A 19558-nucleotide genomic window follows, 5' to 3' on the forward strand; every position below is an offset into this window, starting at 1 on the left:
TCGAAACATTTAAAACTCAGTTATACATATATAGTGAAATGAAAAAGACAGTAAAACTAATATTCACATTGTAATTTAAAATGCTAGAAACTCTGAGAATTAAAATGTTTTATTTCTTTGTAAAAAAACACATCAAAAAGAGTTTAAACAGGGCTTGCCACCTTCTCATTGTATAGCTTATGATACAGAGGGAGCATCTTTTCTATTTCCTAGCAAACTGTCATACTCTAAGCTTGAGGCAGCTTCTAGAATTTTCTTTTGTGCTTTCAATCTCATGAAATATCTCCAAGAACTCCTTTACTGCGAAGTGTTGTTTTGCCAGTGTCACTCTCCCTGGGATTTCTTTACCCTTTCGGTCACACATTCCTCACTTGGGTCTGTAAGTTCACGTTCATTAAGTTCCTCCATACTTTCATTACTTTGCTGAACTTTCATCTTTGCCGGCCAATTCGATTACCCATTCTTGTAACATTTCATGTGGATTTACCACTGAGAGAAAAGGAAGCAATGAACTATACACACTTGGCCATCTGTGTGGTGAAATTATGTAGTGGCCAGTCACTGACAGATCTGAAGGAGTGAAGTAACTGATCACTGATCACGATGCAATCTGTTATTTATGTAGTGACTTGTGGACTAGAGCTAGTAACAAAGTTTGTACTTTTTGCAATTACTCAGTTAAATCCGATGGTAGCTGAAATTTAACCATGCTGCTGGGTAACTAATGTTATATAACAAACTGTGATAACTGAAACTCATTGCATATTGGAACTGTGCAGGTAGAGACTGTCTATACTTAAAATGTTAGATGATTTTTATGCCTATTAAATGGATTAGGGCCAGTGTGTCCTATTTATGAGGATGCACAGATTCCTGCTTTGTGAGAAGGAGCATGCCTGGTTTAGTACAAACAGAATTTTTACGAAGTTGGACATGGAGGGGGAGGTTGGGAGGGGGCAGAGCCTTCTAAGAGGGCGAGAATGGCCTGGGATTTGAAGCTCTAACTTTATTAGACCCCAGCAGAATCTCCTTCCGAGGTTCCTGAGTCCTGTACCTTTTACTACAGTAATGTGAAGCTAGTATACAATTCTAACACAAATTTCTTGACAACTCAATCAGCGTATGAAAAGAATTCTCCAATTTAAAAAAATGCATTTTAAATATTGTCTTTTTTTTCACTTTTATTCAGAAAACACTGTGCATCTTCTCGATGCCAGGCATCGTACCAGAAGCTGACATCACAGCAGTACTGACACAGCCATGCTAACTAACCTCGAGGAGCTTGTCAGTGCAGGAGGTGGACAGTGACCATGTAAGTGCCACGAGAAGTACAGGGTGTTGAGAGTAAGGCAGAGACATTCACTGAGACTGTGTGGTCAGGGATGACCGGAGAAGCAAAATTTCATTCATTCACCAAATGCATGAAGTTAGTAGAGGAGGAAGAGTAACGGGGAGAGAGACCACAGAGAGATGACAGAACTGAGAGGTCTCAGGTGGAAGCGAGCCCGAGCACTAGAAACTCAGCTGGCATGGGAAGTGTGCCGTGACCACGCGGGAGAGGAGCAGCAACGGGGCTGGTTAGGTAGTGGTCTTCAGGGACTTATAGGCCGCGTTGGAAAGCAGCCTGTGTCTGATGGACAAGTGCTGCAGGGCTCTGAGCTAAGGAGTGACAACACCTGAGTCACAGACATTTAAGATCACCTGCCATATGAAGACTGGCTTGAAGGAGGCAAGAGTAGGAGAGTTGTTACATGCGAAGACAATACACTTCGTTTAAATAAACCACATACTTTAAATCAAAATTTTTGAAGTGTAATTTACTTATAATAAAACACAGCCAGTTTAAGTGTACAATTCAAAGAGTGTGACATAAACACTTGGCGACCACCAGCAAATTGAGATATAATTTGCATCACTAAAAAAAAAATTCCCTCGTGCCACTTTGTAATCAATCTTCTATCCCTCAATTCTGACCTGCCTCTGTAATTAGAGCTTAGGTCTTCTTTTTCAAAATTTTCATAGAAACAGAATTATAAGAGTACATCTCACTTCACTGGCTGGGCATGATCTCTGAGATCCATTCATGCTTTGCATGCGGTGGTGGTTCACTGCATTTACTGTGTGGAACATCCCGTTGCACAGATGTGCCACAATTTCTTCATTCACTCGCCTACTCATGGACATTTGGGTTGTTTCCAGTTTTTGGTTATGCACATTTACATACAGCATTTGTAAGGATGTATGTTTTAATTCTTCTTGGGTAGACATCTAGGAGAATTGGCAAGTGAATGCTTATGGTCATAATAAACAGGCTAACTCTTAACCAGAGTGACTACCTTAATATGGCCCCATCAGCAATACGTGGTAGTTGCAACTGCCCTACATCTTTGCTGCCACTTGGTTTTGTCAGTATTTAAAATTTTAATCATTCTTGGGGTGTGTAGTAGGGTGTCATTATGGTTTTAGCTTGATGGCTAATGCTACCAAGCATCTTTCCCTGCCTATCGCTCATTCACAGGTAGGTCTTCTTTTTTAAAGTGTCCTCCCAATTTGGACTGGGTTTTTGGACTTCTGATTAAGTTACAAGTATTTTTTATATATCTTGATGTAAGTCTATTGTCAAATATGTTTTATAATTTTTCTCCCAGTTTGTGGCTTGTTTTTTCAAGTGCGTTAAAAGGAATAGAAGTTCTGAATTTCGATGTAGTCCAATTTATTAGTTTTCTCTTTCATGGTTTTTACTTTTTGAGTCTTATCTAAAAAAAATCTTTTCCTTACAGTAAAAGTAACAAAGATTTTCTCATGTTTACTCTCAGAAATTTTATAGTTTTACATTTTAACATTTAGGCCCATGATCCATTTTGAATCAGATTTTTATACGATGTAAGGCAAAAGCTTGAGATTCATTTTTGCATCTAATCGGTTCAGCACTTATGTTGAAAATATAATATCTTTCCCCATAGAAATGTCTTGGTGCTTTTGCTGAAAGTCAACTGACAGAATAAGTTTGCACCTATTTCTGGATTCTCGGTGTAGTTCCACTGGGACATATTTTAGGCTTCAAAAACCAGTTATGATTTCTACTGCACATTCTTCTTTGTAAAAGAGCCTTTTTAAAATGTAAAAACTATCCTTAGCTCAGCTGCTGTACAGAAACCGGTTGAGGCCACAGCCTGCTGACCCCGGTCTGTGTGCTAACTCTCATGCCAGTACACAGTCCTGACTACGCCAGCTTTAGGGTAAGTCTTAAAATCAGGTAGTGCAGTTCTTCCAATTTTGCTCCCCACCAAACTGTTATGAATACTTAAGTTCTCTGCGTTTCCATTTAAATTAAAGAATTAGCTTCTCAATTTTCTCCAAAAAACAAAACAAAATCAAACCAAACCTGCAAGGACTCTGAGATTACACTGAATCTACACAAAAATTTTGAGAGAATTAGCCTCTTAACAATGTCATGTCTTCCAATCCAAGAACATGGCACCTCACTCCATTTAGTCAGGTCTTTTGGTTTTCCCAGCAATGTTTTCTAGTTTTCAGGGTACGGGTCTTGCACAGATCTTGTTAACTTTATCCGCAAGTATTTCATGACATCGTAGTCTATTATAAGTGTTTTCTTAATTTCATTTTCCATTTGTTTTTGTTGCTAGTAGATAAACGCACAGTAAATTTTTGTGTATTGATTTCAATTCCTGTTAAATTTACTTATTAATTCTAGTAGCTTTTAGATAGAATCTTTAGGACATACAAATATACAATAACACATCAATAGTGCTCAGCGTCACTGCATAAGAAATACAATTAAACACACAAACACACACAATCACAACTACTGGCAAGGAGGTGGAGAAGCTGTAACCGTGACACCCTGCTAGTGAGGAGGTCCATGCCGCAGCCACTTTGGAAAACAGCATGGCAGCAGTTTCTCATAAGGTGAAACATGCATTTGCCATTTGACCCATCAACTCCAATCCTATATATCTACCCTGGAGAACTGAAAACACATGTCCACACAAAGATAACGTTCATAGCACCACTATTCGTAAGAGCCAAAAAGTAGAAACGATAAACTGGTGAATAAACAAAATGTCATATATATGTATAATGAAATACTAGTTAGCAGTAAAAAGAAACAAACTATTGATATATGCCAAATCATGGATGAACCCAAAAATGGAATGCTAAGTGAAAAGAAGCCAGATACACAGACTCTGTATTATGTGGTTCTATTTACATGGAATGTCCAGAAAAGCAAGTCTAGAGACACAGAAAGTAGAGGAGTGGTTGCTGAGGGCTCAGAATGCAAACAGGAATGAGGGCTCTTTTGGGAGTGATGGAAATGTTCCCAAACTGGATTACGGTGATGCTGTACATTTACTAATTAATAATCACTGCATTATACATGAATCAGGTGTTTGATGATATATAAAGTATACTTCAGTAAGGCTGTTAAAACCTGAAGCTGAGTGAATAGTGGGTTTGCAGAGTGGTTTGTTCAGTATGAGAGAATTTATGTAAATATAAAAATACAATATACACATATGCATATATACAGAAGCATAACATACATAATATACTATGAATACACAGACTAGCTACACACCCAAATCAGATATACTGGTTGTATCTGCGTGGAGAGAGAGGTCTGAAGAGGAGGACACAGAGGATTTTATCTGTAATGTTTCAAACGGAAACGAACACATGACAAAATGTTAACATCTGTCCATTTTGGGTGGTAGGTGCATGAAATTCCTCTAAATTATTTTTTGTACTCTCCCATAATTTTTTCAATTAAAAGTCAAAACAAAGCTTAATCGAACCAAAAAACCAAAAGCAAACATAAATGATTACCTAGTTCCTTCATTAATTTTAATTCCTTTATGGCTTTAATTCGAATATCAAACACCACCTAAAATAGAGAAACAAACTAATGACTGTGCATACACTGAAAACAATGGGAGGAGAGGAAAACGAAGACTGTGTGTACAAACTGAGTTATCAATGACCTGACATTTAGCAGTTTTTACCTACTTGAAATGATGTTTTTCCATCCCTGAAATTCATTTTCTCTCTTCCATAGAAGTCAAAAGCAAAAACTGAGATCTTAATAGTTAAGTTTTTACAAACGGATGTTAACTGCAACAGAAAGGACTCCTACAGAACACCAAAGAAACAACCAAGCTAGAAAGGCAAAAAACTGACAAACCACTAATCTTTCTGACGAGAGCAAACAAAAGCGACTGCAGGTAATTGCATTTCTCTATGTTAAGAATGATAAGTTCAGAGCCAATAAGCATAAATAATATAAAAATGTACACTATTAATCCAAGGGCGCCATTTAAAATGCCTATTTAAATTACTTTATTTTCGAACTCTTTGCTTTTTTTTTTTTAAGTTTAGCCTAATTGCCTCTAGGGCAAAACATCATAGAAATGTAAAGGTAAGACCTAGGCCAGAGATCATCCACTCTCTCCTCCCACCAGGGACCCACACTTAGGGCTAGGGTGGCAGGTCTCCTGAGCTTTAGTGCCTCGGTCTTACACTGTCCCCTCAACTATGCCACCAAATATTAATGCACTTTAAAAATTATAATATTTATAGACAAGACATTCTATTAGAATGCTTCTTTTTAAATGTTGTAGGAAAAAAAACTTAAATGAATTGACACTATATAAATATAAAAAGATATTTCCTGAAATAACGTTTAAGGACATCAGTATCACAGTCTTCAAATGGAAGACTGAAGGAATCCCTTTTAAAGAGAAGGTGGCTTTATAGAGAGCACAGGGTATAAGGTAGAGCAATTTCAGTTAAACTTAAAAAAAAAGACGAAACAACACAAAAGCAAAACATATATATCTGGTTTAAAAAATATTGAAAAGACCCTTGAAAACAGTATTTCATATTTTGATATAGTTTGAAAAATATAAACATATTTGTATTTTGATGCCACATTATACATATTTGACAAGAAAGCCAGAAGATTCCATATACTGATAGCTAACTCCCACATTGTAATTCTAGGCTTTGGAGGAAAAAAAGGCACATATTTTCTTGAGACATACCAATGGCTAATAATAGGTAAACAAGCAATAATCAAATATTAAAAATAAAAAGTTGATTTCTTAAGATTCTGAAGTCTACTGAGAGTCTTCTGAAAGATTAAGATATTGCTTTTAAATAAAAGTCGGTTAATTAAAAAACTGTCAACCAGACTTTAATTATACTCTACTCACTGTGTTAACAGTTGCTGGTATTTTCACTTGCTCCTCTTCAGATTCTGACTGGCATACATTTTTGACTTGGATCCAGTTGATCTCATTCGCACTAGTGATCCATTTCCCTTGTTTGGTCAGCAAACTGTAGGTAAAAAGAAGTTTTAAAATAGCACTTTTATGGACCAGAAAGGATCAGGAAATCAAGACTTCTCCTTAGGTGCCATGTCTAAAATTTCGCATGTGTCCCTTCATGTGACTAAGTAAAGGTGACCACATCTACCGAGCTGGCTTCACGAAAGCAGACAGTCTTTTCGGGGTAGTGTTAGGTAGTATTCCAAGGAGTCTATCTCCGTGACTCCAGATGTCCTTTGACTTACACAAATAATTTGCCGCCTCATGTTCCAAAGAGAACTGCTATCAGTGAACGGTCAGGTGCTGACTTCTGCCTGAACACCGGCATTGCCAGAGGGGCTTTAAAAACACCTGTGCCAGAAGCCCAGCCACGGAATCCAAATTTAGTTTAATTACAGGACAGCCACGTACGGCTGTGTGGAGTGACGCTGTATAACAGTGTCACAGCTAAGGGGTATCATTCACATCCTATACATTGTATATTTGCTTTTTTATTGTAGAGTTTAATTTTATGATAGCAGACAGCAGTAGAGTGGCTTATTCTAACAAAATTTTCCTACAGATGGTAGTAAAGGGTCTTGGGGAAGGAATGACTGCTTCCTAATCCACAGGGAGGCACAGACAGGGCCAGCGGAGTCCTCTCTGGGCGTGTGTTCAGAGCCCCAAGACACAATTCCACTCTGGATCTCAGTTATTCCACTCTGGGACTCTTCCTTAAGTTAGCAATCCTCAACGCAGTTAAATTTTAAAAACAAAGATGCTCCCTGAAGATCATACTAAAATAGTGAAAAACTGGATGATGACAACGATAATGATGCTGCTAGCTAAAATATTTAGCGCTCACTATGTGCGCACTTGGTAAACACTTAACTCTTTCACTCCTTACAACCCCATGACATCCATACTAATTACTTTCCTGTTTTACAGAGGAAGAAGCTGAGCAGAGAGAGGTGAAGTAACTTGCCCAGTCACGGCGTTAGGAAGTGAGAAGGCTGGAAACAAACCCAGGCAGCAGGCGCCAGCGTCCCTGTCCTTACCCACGCCGTGGACTGCCTCCCCAGGAGCACAGTTAGGTAACGTCAGCACAGATTATCATGTACCGTGAAATGAGCTTCAAGAAAAGTCTACAAACATGGGGTGGGAGGAAGCAAGATATAACTATCTACAAAATGCTTATTTCGTTTATAAAGAGAAAACCTTCAAAACAAAAAGCCAATTATCTGAGTTTAGGAAAAAAGGTACGCTAACAGTGACCGACACCGCACTGGTGGTCCAAGGACGCTGCCGTGACTCTGCCGTCTTCACCTCTGTCTTTCCCCAGTCCTAATAAATGTACATTACTTTAAAAATATATATAATAAACTTTTTTATTAAATTCACATGGTGAGGAAGTAAATGACTGGGAAATACCTGTTCAAAAGAGCAACAGTGATAAATGTTCTACAAAATAAACACAGTTCATAAATGCTCTGCTTCTCTGGGCCACAGCCACTATTAATAACACAGAGCCTCTATAATCTAAGTATATTCATGGCACTAATAAGGCAGGGAACTGATCTGTCGTTCATGACCTAAAGCCTTTAATATATGGAAATCTGGGGGTTACACTGATCACAGAAACTGACACTACACAACGTCCCAGACGTGGATAACAAAAATGAAGAGCAGCAACACTTCTGAGATTCAAGTGTGACTTCCAGGATCAAGGACGTAACTCCCCATTAACTGTCCTATCTGGGCAGCTGGGAGGATCTCAAGAGTCAGAAAAGGGACTGTGATGAAAGACTCATGGGATTCTTGTGACAAAATAGCCAAGTTCTGCTATGCTCTTAACATCACCCTCATGAAATTTTTTCTGTGAGAATGCTGTGAGAACATGCCTCCAGTTTTATAACGAGTGCTGATCTGATGAGAACTCATTCCATAGGATTTCATTTCTGCTTTATGGCCAACTAACCTAGACCTTCTCTTGTCTATACCTATATTAGTTATCGCATTTGCCTCCTCGAAAAATCATATTACAGTACCATTTTTCTGCAAGTTGCCTAATCTAGAACATCCTACTTATGATCTATAGAACACAATGTCTAGAAATAAAAGGAAACATTTAACTGTTATTATTAAAATAAAGCTTTAGAGTTCTAAGAGACAGTGCTGCAATTAAAATAACGAAGAGAGAATTCTCTTCAGTGAGTTACCTGTTGTCATCATTACTGGAATCCTGAACCAAAAGTGAGCTTCCGTTTCTGAGACCCTGTTCCCTGAACGTCCTCTTCAGGTCTCCCTCGGGGATGGCGGTCCAGTGCTCCTCCCCTGCAGGCTCGGCACTGACAACGAAGGCGACACCTGCTGGGATCGCCAAGGCTGTGAACACAGAGCCTACTTCTGCATTAGACGGGAAGACATGTGTGGATTCTGTCAAGTGCTCACACTTCTCCCCTTCGCTGCTTGTTGCTAGATGAAGGACATTCAAAAGCAGAGGTTCACAGTCACTGCCAGTGGGAATCTGGGCTCCGCCAACCTACAGTGGTATCAAGACAACCATGAGTATAGTCTACATTTGCTAAAATGAAGTCGACATAACAACGTAGTAAAAGACTCTTCTTACAGAATAATTCTCATTTTTGTCAAGTGAAATAAAATTTTCACAAATGTCTTTTAAGTACCAGGAAATAATTGTAGGTTTTTCTTTCACAACTTTCTTAGCCATCTTTTTTTTAGGAGAGAAATCTGGAGCAGAGACAGATGTGTGAGTCCTCGGGGTGGTGAGGAAGCCTCAGATGTACGTGAGATGGACCAAGGACAGTTCTCTGAATGGCTGAGATGTTCCTCGCTCCTTTCCTGACTCAGAAAACTCACTCTGCTCCTACAAGTCACCTCCATTCTCTAAGTCAGTATAGCTACTTCCCTCCTCTGAATTCCCACAGGGCATAGGCACAGACCACTACTCCGGCACTTTTATTTCCGCAATTACATCACGAAGGCCTGAAAACCACGGACTGATTATTTACCTTTGTATCTAGCATCTGACACACAGCGTGGCGCAATGGAGGTGCTCAATAAACATCCCTTTAACATGTTACTACTATTTACTGCACCTACAATTTATTAAGTATGTCAGCAGTTTTCTCATATCTACTTGCCTTTACATATGCTGAATAAAATTTCACTACAATGACTTAAAAGAAATCCAAAGCTATTGTGAATATCTCTTCAACACTTTTTTACCTCCACTCCATTCCATACAAAGATGTCTTCCTCATCAGCAAGGTCAAGTTCACACAGCGCCAGGTCATCTCCTAGGAAGAGGCGGTCATCAGAGACCACTCGTCATGACTACTAAAAACAATTTTACTAAAGAAAGAGCTGAGACATAAGTATCTGTTTGAAAAAGCATCCCCGTTAAGGGAAACTAATTATGTTTATTATACTGATGTTATTTTTATCTTTATTCTTTCCATTAACCTCCGTAGCTTTTTTCTTTCATTTTATAAGTATTTCCCCATGTTGCTACATAAGCTTTGTCAGCATGATGGCAGGAAAAAAGAGTTACTATAAAGGTCACCTGCACTTGTCACTGTGAACAGGAAAAAGGCTTAGGTATCAAATGGTCCCAGCCCCACCACTAATTAGCTGTATGTCCTCGTGTACTTCAAGTCTGAACGCTTCACTTTTCTCATGTATGACATGGAGATAAAAGAATTTTGTGACAATCAAATGAGATAATTTACATAAAACACTTATCTCACTATTTGGCACAGTGAAGTCCAAAGTAAGTGTTAATACCGTGAGTACTGTTATTTGTTTTGTTGTTACATAAAAGAAGGAAATGTTAAGCTCTCCAAGTACTTTTGTTTCTTTTGCTACACACTGTGAGGCTGAGAGTTGGATTAAAAATTCATGTTATATAAATAAGATTCAAATGGTTTCAAATTATTTTGCTCAAAAACATTGTGATAACATAAAAAATTCCAAAGCCTTAAAGAAAGTAATTTGGTAGAGAGGTAGCTTAAATTTAAAAAAAAAAAAAAAAAATTTTCCATGTTAGTAAAATTTCACACATTATATAAATTGGATAAATTACATAGTTAAGAAAGTAGTAGATAGGGGGAAAGACTGGCCAAGTGTAGAAATCATGGAGGAGCCCCACAAATATATCCATATATAAAATGAGTTGTTGCGTCTTAATATTTATCTTACCATCAAGCGTCTGGTAGACGTGAAGTCCTGCTGGCAAAAACTTTGCAACACTAAGAACCATGTCTCCTTCCCAAAATTCTAACAGCTACAGAATATTAATGAAAGAAAAGAGAAAAATGAAATGTAACATACACCACATTTCCAGGTTAAATACGAGCAATGTGCCAATGTACATACGTAGATGATACATGGAGCAAACGAGTGAGGCTCCCATCCCCACCCTACAGCAAGATGAGGACAGAAGACCTCACTTGCTGTGAAATTAGTCCAATCCAAAGATGGTGCATCTCATCCATTAATGACTGAAGAATCTTGGCACACACCAAGAACACAACGACCATCTAAACAATTCTACTCAATTTTGGGGAAGACTACTTTTATCAGACGCCAACTGATCAACATGCCAGGCCAGAAATCTCTGTCCAAAAGAGCAAAAGTGATTTGTTTAATTAGTGCTGTTCAGGGAAAAGCAGTTCTGACGTTCTCATTAATGAAAGGAATGTCTTCCACTGTCACTTTAAAAAGTATAAGAGATTACCAGCGTTTTGTTTTTGAATTTTCTAGATCTGAGACTCTCGAGACTGTGGCCAAAATAACATCACTCATAAAGATAAGTCCTACGCAGCCTCTCTCCACGAGACCCCAAGACAGTGAGTACTCTTAAAGAGAAAATTTCATTTTTACAAGTAATCAGTTAACTGTGTCAATCTCACGGCCTCTTGCCAGTGGCCTCCTTCTAAGATAATAGAGATGTGCACTTAAAAGTCTTTTCCCTTTGTCACCTACTGTCGCCCTAGACTGGGTCAGATGCCCAACACCACCTATATCAACACCGCCAGGACTGGCTCAGAAATCAACTTTTCATGTGAAAGTTTAGAAATGTAAAGCAGTTTTAGAAATCTTGATACTGATCCAACGTTTAAATGTCTTTCAAATCAACCACAAATAAAACAGAAATTGGCCTGGTTTTCTATGTACAAGAGGAAAATCAAAAGAAAGCTAATAATTTTGGTAATTGATAATAGTTTTTCAGAAAATTCATTTATTTTTGAAAAAAAAAAAAGTTTACATTTTCTATTTCCCTTTTCCTTCATCAGGAAGTAGTGTGGGGTGAACACGTGATTAAGAGGAAAGGAAGAGGAAGGAGACCTGGGCCGGCGTCCTAGACCAACCGCTCACGAGATGTCTGTTGGCAGTCACAGCTGAATCACAATTTTTTCATCTTTAAAATGGGGTTAGTTAGCTTGTTCCTCATGAGGCTGAATAACCAAGTGATACAATTAATGTGAAATCACTGTAAGATATAGAGTCCAGTTGTTGTTATCATTAAAACACAACTGGATTACTTGGAAACGATGATTACGATGATGTCTCTTTTTACTACAGACCAGCAGATATTTTCCTTCACTTAGGAATCTTCTTAAATAAATGCTATTCTGTGCTGAAAGGCAGAAAAGGTAGCTGCCTTTATTTATTTAGTAGTTCTTGGTTTTAGGCAACATGCCTATCTTTATCTTTTCACTCCCTTTAAAAACAATTCTTTCATTTATTTTCCAAAAAAAGGGACAACCTCACACTCGTTTTCTCCCCAAAACAAAACAAAGCAGGCTTGCTTCTCCCGCTGAAAACTTCCTGGCAGGATGGCGAAGTCTTGCCTGTGCACAGAGGCCTCTCTAGGAAGCGTGATGGGGTGACATCTGGGCCGCCTCTCTGCAGAACTAGCAGATGCAGGATTTTCTTAAGCAGCTTTGAAAAATAAATAGTTGTATCCTAAATAGGAGTTGTGAAAAGAAGAATCCAGCTTCACATGGACCTTAATGTCTAAATTAAGAGGAAGGGAGGCTAAATTACCTGAAATATCGATTGTCGAAGATCTCCTAAAGTTTTTCTTTTATCGAAGATTAAATCCCACACACTTTCGGTTTGAGAGACCGGGTGCAAAGCTCCATTGAAGAAATGATAATGAGGCCCCATGTGGAGATGCAATTCAAAATTATTATTTGTAGAATCACATTCTGCCCTTTAAAGAGGTATAAAAAATATATAAATGCTGTGTTTTTATAACACCGTTTCATCTCAAACCAAAAATATTTGATTTACAATATAAATTCCTTCATTCTACCTAAGTAATTATACTTAATATCCTTTTCTTCCATGCTCCAAATGACTCAGTTTCCCAACAGCAAATTTTTAGCTCTGCCACCGTGAATTCCAAGGAAAATGAGTTTTAACACACGTGTGCTGTGTGATGCTACTCTCAACAAATAACTGACACCCCAAATCTTCCAGTCTTGAGATTAGTTATGAACAAAATGCTAGAAACCTGCTCCTCATCACTGTGTTGGGAGTCGGATGTACAAACTTCTAGCTCCTCCTTAGTTCTACCAGACCCCGGGACTCTCCCAGAGAATATCAGAAGTTGACCTCAGGGTCCTCCCGAGTCTGCTCTCCTCAGGTCAAATGGCAGCAGCAGCAGCAGCAGCCCTGCGATGGCCACCCAGGGGCCTTGAAGCACAGGGTCACACTCCACGGCAGGCAGTGTGAGCCGTGCGAAGCTGGAGGAGGCTATCACCACCTTTCAGGTACTTCAGACACATTCGATTAATGTGGTCAAAGATGGCACTAGCTTTTTTGAGGACCACATGATAAAGCTTAATGCTGCCTGACTAACACCCCTTAGGCTGTTTTTTTTTTTTTTTTTAATACCAACTGCTAATCGACACCACTCATCCAGGTTATTTTTCCATGCTTAAGATACTTTACTGGTAACTTTTTATATTTTTAGTGTCTGGATTTTTGCTGAGATTTCCTTTAACCTTGGTTTGCCATTCAATCTACCTGCCATTTCCCGCCCCCAGCTTCGAGTCAATGGTAAAAATATTGAACACTTCCCTGCTATATCACCAAGCACTCAGGTCCACAAAAAGACCATGAGACACCCACTTCCCTAACCCAGTACCCCACCGACTGTGTCAGATAGCAAATTAAGAACCAAGGTTAGACCTCGAACAAGAATGCTGAGATCCTCCAGATCCCAGTCCCTTTAATAACCCATCATAGGTTTCCGCCCAAGGCTGACATGAAGCGCAATGGTTTGCAGAATCCGTGTGTCCTTCCTGTTGCTCACCTGGTCTTCTGTCACTACAGGTCAGTTCTCCACGACTATTTAAATAGGAGGCATGATTTTCACAGCAGGTTCTCTGTAGCGAGGGAATAACCTGACAGGCCAGGATACAATTCGTTTAGCTCAATTATGTGCTCACCCATTTCTCTAGTTTTCTTAGGTTTCCATCGTCACTTAGCAATGGCCATTTATGTGCCATTATTTTGTTCACTCTCACAGATAAGGATAATTTCGAAGTAAAAGATACTCGCACTATAAAAATTCAGCAGCAAAATAGATATTGGCATTAACTAGTTGACTTTTTCCTTCTGAATTTTCATTTCTGAATATTTAGATCTAAATGAGATCCTCATTCTCCAGAAAAACCGTTCAAATTCTAAAAGTAAGTTAAAATTACCTTTTTGTTTGCAGTTCAATGTTGGCTGCATCCATTTCATTCAGCAAATGGCATGGAACCCTGTATCTTGGATTAGCTCGAGCTGTGAACAAAACTTCTCATTAACTTGTGCCGACTAAATGAAATCTGGTTGCTGAAGACGCAGCACAGAAAACTAGCAAGGACTGTGCTGGGGGCTAGAAAAGCTTTGACTATCTGTGTGAATACTAATTTTCTCTGGATCTCAGTTTTCCATCTGAGAAACGAAAACATTAGACCAAATGAAAGGTAAATAGTTCCTTAAGCCAAGCTAGGAGAATTCCATTTCTTCTACTCTCTTCAAATATACTTTTTAAAAAGAACACCCACTTTTTTCTTCCTGTAACAAACGTAATACTTGGTCACTGTAAAAATTCTGAAAATTATTTTTTAAAATGTAACAAATAGATATTACACGTAATCCCACCCACAAGAGATACTGTACAATTTGGTATATATACTTTTGGTCTTCTTTCTATATCTAAATTTGTTACAAAATGGGACTGTATTCAACAAATGTATAACTTGCGTAGTAGTCCATCCTACAAATAGCATAATTAACCTAACCGATCTTTTTCTGTTAGACATTTAGGTGATTTTCATTGGTCATTATTACAAAATAATGCTGGTAACAAACATCTTTGAACATAAATATTTATACACGGTTCTGATTACTTTAAGACAAACTTGCAGAAGTAGAATTATTGGCTTAAGGTTTTTAAATACATACAGCTAAATGGTTGTATGACTTTACATGCCTACCAGCTACAGAGGAAGTGCCAACTGTTAAAAATCAGAGAAACAGAAATATTTGACTTAGAAAAGAGTGTCGTCTCATTGCTGTTTCAATTCACGTTTTGGATTATGGGTGGACTTTATTTATTTATTTATTTTTTGCAGTTTATTGGCTGTTGCTATTTCTTCTTTTGTATACTGCTCATCTATGTCCTTTTCCTAATTTACTACTGAGAGCAATGGAATATATGTAAGAACACTCTACAGACAAGAGGAATACATTTATTTTGCTGTTCTCCACTAGCTTATCATTTGCTTTTTAATATTGTTTAAGGTTTATGTCAACTTTTCCTTAACTCTTTTTCTTTCTTTGCTTTTAACTTGGAAAGGTCTTCTCCACCTTAAGATCAGAAAAATATTCCTATTTCATATATTTAAGTTTCCTTTTTCCATACACATTAAAATAAGTATAAATTTCATTCAAGTGATTAAGTATAATCACTTCATTATATTGTTAATTCAAGTGACTAGCAACTAACCAACTTCCCGGTTGTAGTTATTGAGTAATTCACTTCCTCCCTGCTTATCTGAAAAGCTACCTTATCACGGACTGAAATCTCAGGGACAGTCGGCTTAGTATCCAGGCTCATTGCTGTTTCAGTGACCTGCCCTCTTCCTTGCATTAGCACTACATCTTCATCGATACGGCTTCATAAGCACGCTTTTACTGAAAGAGCAAATCTTCCTTCCGTAGTCCCTTCTTCACCAATGAATTTTCATTAATTTCTCTCTCTAAATTTTAGAATCATTTTGTCATCCCACAAAAAAGTCCATCAAGATTTTAGCTAAACCTTTATTCAATTCCTGAGCTAATCAGAAAACTGTCATTTAGTATATATTCCAATTATGTACCTACTAAAATTCAATCTGGTGAAAAAGACAATATCCCATCTGAAGACTTTTGTTAATGTATATTTTTATAACTTGAATTCTGCTCCACAGTATGTTTAACAGAACCGTTTCCCTATTGTTTTTTCACCCTCAGAAAAACACGGAGCCCTTTCCGGTTAGCAGATAGTCATGCAACTGTTTCGGATGCAGAAAGCTGATTTCCTTTGATTTCCATGCAAATTATTAACTGCTTTCTTATTTTTTATGAAAATGATCACTATTCTCTAAGAACAGTATCTTCACCTCTAATCATAGATATGTCTCAATCTAAAAAGCTTCCTTAGCTAGCATTTTTTTTTTTTTTTTGCTTCTGCGAAGACTTTGGGAAGTGATCAAAAAATCTTACAGGCTGATTCGTGTTAGTGGCTTCAACTAAAAACTGTATCATTGTGAGTCAGTGTTTAACTTCCATGGTGCAACCTCTCTCAGAAGGGAAAGCAAAGAGTACTTCGAAGATACTGCAATCCCAGAGAATACATTACCTTGAGGGAAAGGAAACAAGAAAGTAAAATAAAAGGGAACATACGAAAATAAGACCAAGACCACTTACAACTCAAAGGCAACACGGGCCAAATGACAGAGTCAAGCCCAGGCATGGGCGATCACACACAGATCTGCCCACACGATAAGAAAATAGCACATGATCCAAGAAATTCCAATTCTGGAAATCTGACTATGGCCTCATATTATCAGAAGGAGAAAAAAATTAAGTAAAAATATAGAGTCTTAAAAAAATCACAGACTGGTGGATTCCTTTTGGCCTCATATACTTCTCTTAGCTTAAAAATATTTTTAAATGTTCTAAGAGTAAATCTTCTTTTAAAAGGTAACAATTCAAACAGCATTTAATCTTCTAAAGCCACAGACCTACACACAGAGGAACACTTTCCTTCCATACCTTCGGGGGGCCTCTGCAACTGGGATTTCCGATAAAACAACATGTAGGCGCTTTCTTTGCCCTCAAACTGCTGTTCAATGTCTTTCTCCCTGATGGGCTGGACTCTGGAATCATTTATATCAAACCAGTGGGGACAGGAGCTTCTATCATTCAATCCTGGGGATTCTGAAGGAAGTGTCTTGAAAATTTGTTGATCACTCCTTTGGAAACCAGACTCAGCCTGCAGAGAACAGTTCTTCAACAGACTGACTGTATTTCCATCTGAACTGAGTAGAAATATCTGAGAATGAAGCTTCAGGAACTAGACGGAAACAACAAACAGATATTAGGTTCATAAACACGATAAAAACAAAACTTCGTCTTCCTTTTTGTGATTAGATATTTTAACTTCATCTTTATTTTTGGCCTGGCCAGCAAGGAGGAAAAAAAATCCATTTAGGCCATAATAAAACACCTAATAAAAATCAGAGTTCTCTCTGCTAAATAGTCTAATAGTTATATCAAGAAAAAAGTTGCCATGCTGTATTATAAAACTATCGTAATTATATCTCAATAGCACTGTTTTTAAAAAGTACTTAGTTGAAACAGATGAAGTAGAACAATTTTGAAATGTTTAAAGCAATCTAAACAAAGCACAAAACAAAGGCAATCATGGTGAAGCACAATAGAGGATCGTTTCAAAGCCAGTGACTCAGACAAACTGGTGGGATGAGGTAGTAATTATAAGCCTAAATTATTGTTTAACATTAAAGAACTGAATACCGTCTGTCCTGGAAGCTGACAGGCTAGCTCAGGAAATGAAAGCATAGAAAGGCTTAAATCATAATCTCAAAGACTATGTCTCAATTTCTTCTAGCTCAAGGATTGAGAAGAAAAAAATTGTTCTCTCGCTACCGCCTAGCCCACCTCTCCATCCCCTAATCTCCATGTGGCCGTGCATCAGCCTCTGTCTCTCTCAGTACAAATTTACTTTATACTGAAAATCACCCTGGAAGTACACGCTGAGCTCATCGATCACTGTGGAAAGGTGAGCCTCTCATTTGTCTTAGAAATAAATGATCTGTGGTAATGCCAAGTCTCTCATCAAAGGATTATTTTTTCACAAACAGAAGGGCACAGGGCATATGGCAGAAACACTGTTAATACAGTGTGTAGCAGATGGTAAGACAGTTTGGTAGCTCGTTTGTTTTAGGTACAATAAAATATCAACAATTTGGAACCACTGAGTAATGAACTTTCTGTGTAGCCAATTTTTTCTTTGTTTAATAGTCGAGGATTAACTCTTTTAGGCGGAACTTTTATTGAAATAACTCTCCTAATAAAAATGACAAACTCCAGACAGAATAATGAAAACAGCTGTTTGGAGAGTAACCAAAAGCAGACATAAAGTGGAGGACACATAATCCTTCAAAAAAAGGAAGCAAACCAGGGTGAGCTCTTCCCTGACCCGCCACCTCCCAGTCTGCAGCAGTGCACGGCAGAGGGGAGTTCAAGCCCAGGCATGAACGAGTCTCAGTAAAGTCAGAGGCGCTAAGAGCATGTTCGCAAAGTATAATGGAGTTAATCAGAAAGCACTTTATAGATACAACAAATAACTAGAAATTCCCCAAATATTTGGAAATTAAGCAACACACTTCCAAAAAACTCAGAATTGCAAAGAATTACAAAATATTTTGAACAAAATGATAACGAAAAGATGTCAAATACAGCTGCAGCTAAATGAGTGCTTAGAAGGAAATACATAGTTTTTAAAAGCGTGTATTAAAATGAAAGTTTCAAAACAACTGAGATACCAACCCAACAAGCTAGAAAAAAGATTAAATCCTAGAGGTAAAAGGAAGGAAATAATTAAAACAAGAGCAGAAGCCAATGAAACAGAAAACAGACGAGCAGTAAAATAAGTCCACAAAGGCAAAAGTTTAGTTTTTCAAAGGTTTAATAAACTTGATAAGCTCCCAGCAAGACTGAAGAAAAAAAAAAAGTGAGAAAACACAAGTTATCAATATCAGAAATGAAAAAGAGGAAATAACTTCAAGTCCTACAGACACTAAAAAAGATAACATGGGATATCTTCAACAACTTTATGCCAATAAATTTGACACCACAGATAAAAATGTTATTTTCTAAAATAATGCAAGAATTAACAGAAAACCTAAATAACTCTACAATCAAGGAAATTAAAACTATAATTTAAAAACCATATTACAAAAAAGTTCCAGGTCTAACTAGCTTCATCAAATATTTAAGAAATAATAATCAATCTTAGAGAAATTCTTTCCAAGAATATAAAAAGGGAAATATTTCCCAACTTGTTTTATGAGTCCTATCTAACCCTGATAAAATCTGACAGACATCAGATTAAAGATGGATATCTCTCATAAACATAGACACAAAAGACCTTAATAAAATAAGTCGAATGAATAAAGCAATACATAAAAATATACCATGACCAAGTGGGATTTAACCCAGAAATGTAAGCTTTGCTTGCATTAAAGGGATCAGTCAATAGCATTCACATTAACAGAATAAGAGAAAAGCCATGTGATCATATCAATAGATGTAAAACAAACAGCATTTGATAAAATCCAACCTCTACTCAAGAGGAAACTATCAGTCGACTATGAATAAAAGCTAACTTCCACAAACTTATAAAGGGTATCTGTATTTTTTTAAAAAACCTGCACAGCTAATATACTTAAAATACTGAGACTCACGCAATCATTTTAAACAAAAACCTTAAAAGTTTCTATGTACTCAGAAACTTTAAACCAACATTCATTTACAAACTGTGGTCTATTTAAAAGATGCACGTAAACACTGAAATGTATGAGCTCTTTGCTCCTATGACAAATAGCTCCAAAATATTTGCCAAGAGTCCCATTGCTTGG

The 19558-nt window shown here is 37.6% G+C and overlaps 1 protein-coding gene across 1 annotated transcript in view; it reads right to left on the reverse strand.

The window, feature by feature from the left end:
- Positions 1–19558, reverse strand: part of USP40 (ubiquitin specific peptidase 40) — a 69616-nt gene that overhangs the window by 28875 nt on the left and 21183 nt on the right. Inside the window, exons 11-20 of the mRNA XM_023523774.1 lie at positions 16671–16971; positions 14069–14150; positions 12399–12567; positions 10548–10632; positions 9576–9646; positions 8546–8868; positions 6234–6357; positions 4849–4906; positions 4616–4670; positions 2050–2170 (exon numbers count right to left, since the gene is read on the reverse strand). Of these exons, the coding sequence (XP_023379542.1) occupies positions 2050–2170; positions 4616–4670; positions 4849–4906; positions 6234–6357; positions 8546–8868; positions 9576–9646; positions 10548–10632; positions 12399–12567; positions 14069–14150; positions 16671–16971 (1389 nt within the window). The remainder of the gene's footprint in view (positions 1–2049; positions 2171–4615; positions 4671–4848; positions 4907–6233; positions 6358–8545; positions 8869–9575; positions 9647–10547; positions 10633–12398; positions 12568–14068; positions 14151–16670; positions 16972–19558) is intronic.

The sequence above is a fragment of the Pteropus vampyrus genome, unplaced genomic scaffold (assembly GCF_000151845.1).
Source record: "Pteropus vampyrus isolate Shadow unplaced genomic scaffold, Pvam_2.0 Scaffold411, whole genome shotgun sequence".
Lineage (NCBI taxonomy): Eukaryota > Metazoa > Chordata > Mammalia > Chiroptera > Pteropodidae > Pteropus > Pteropus vampyrus.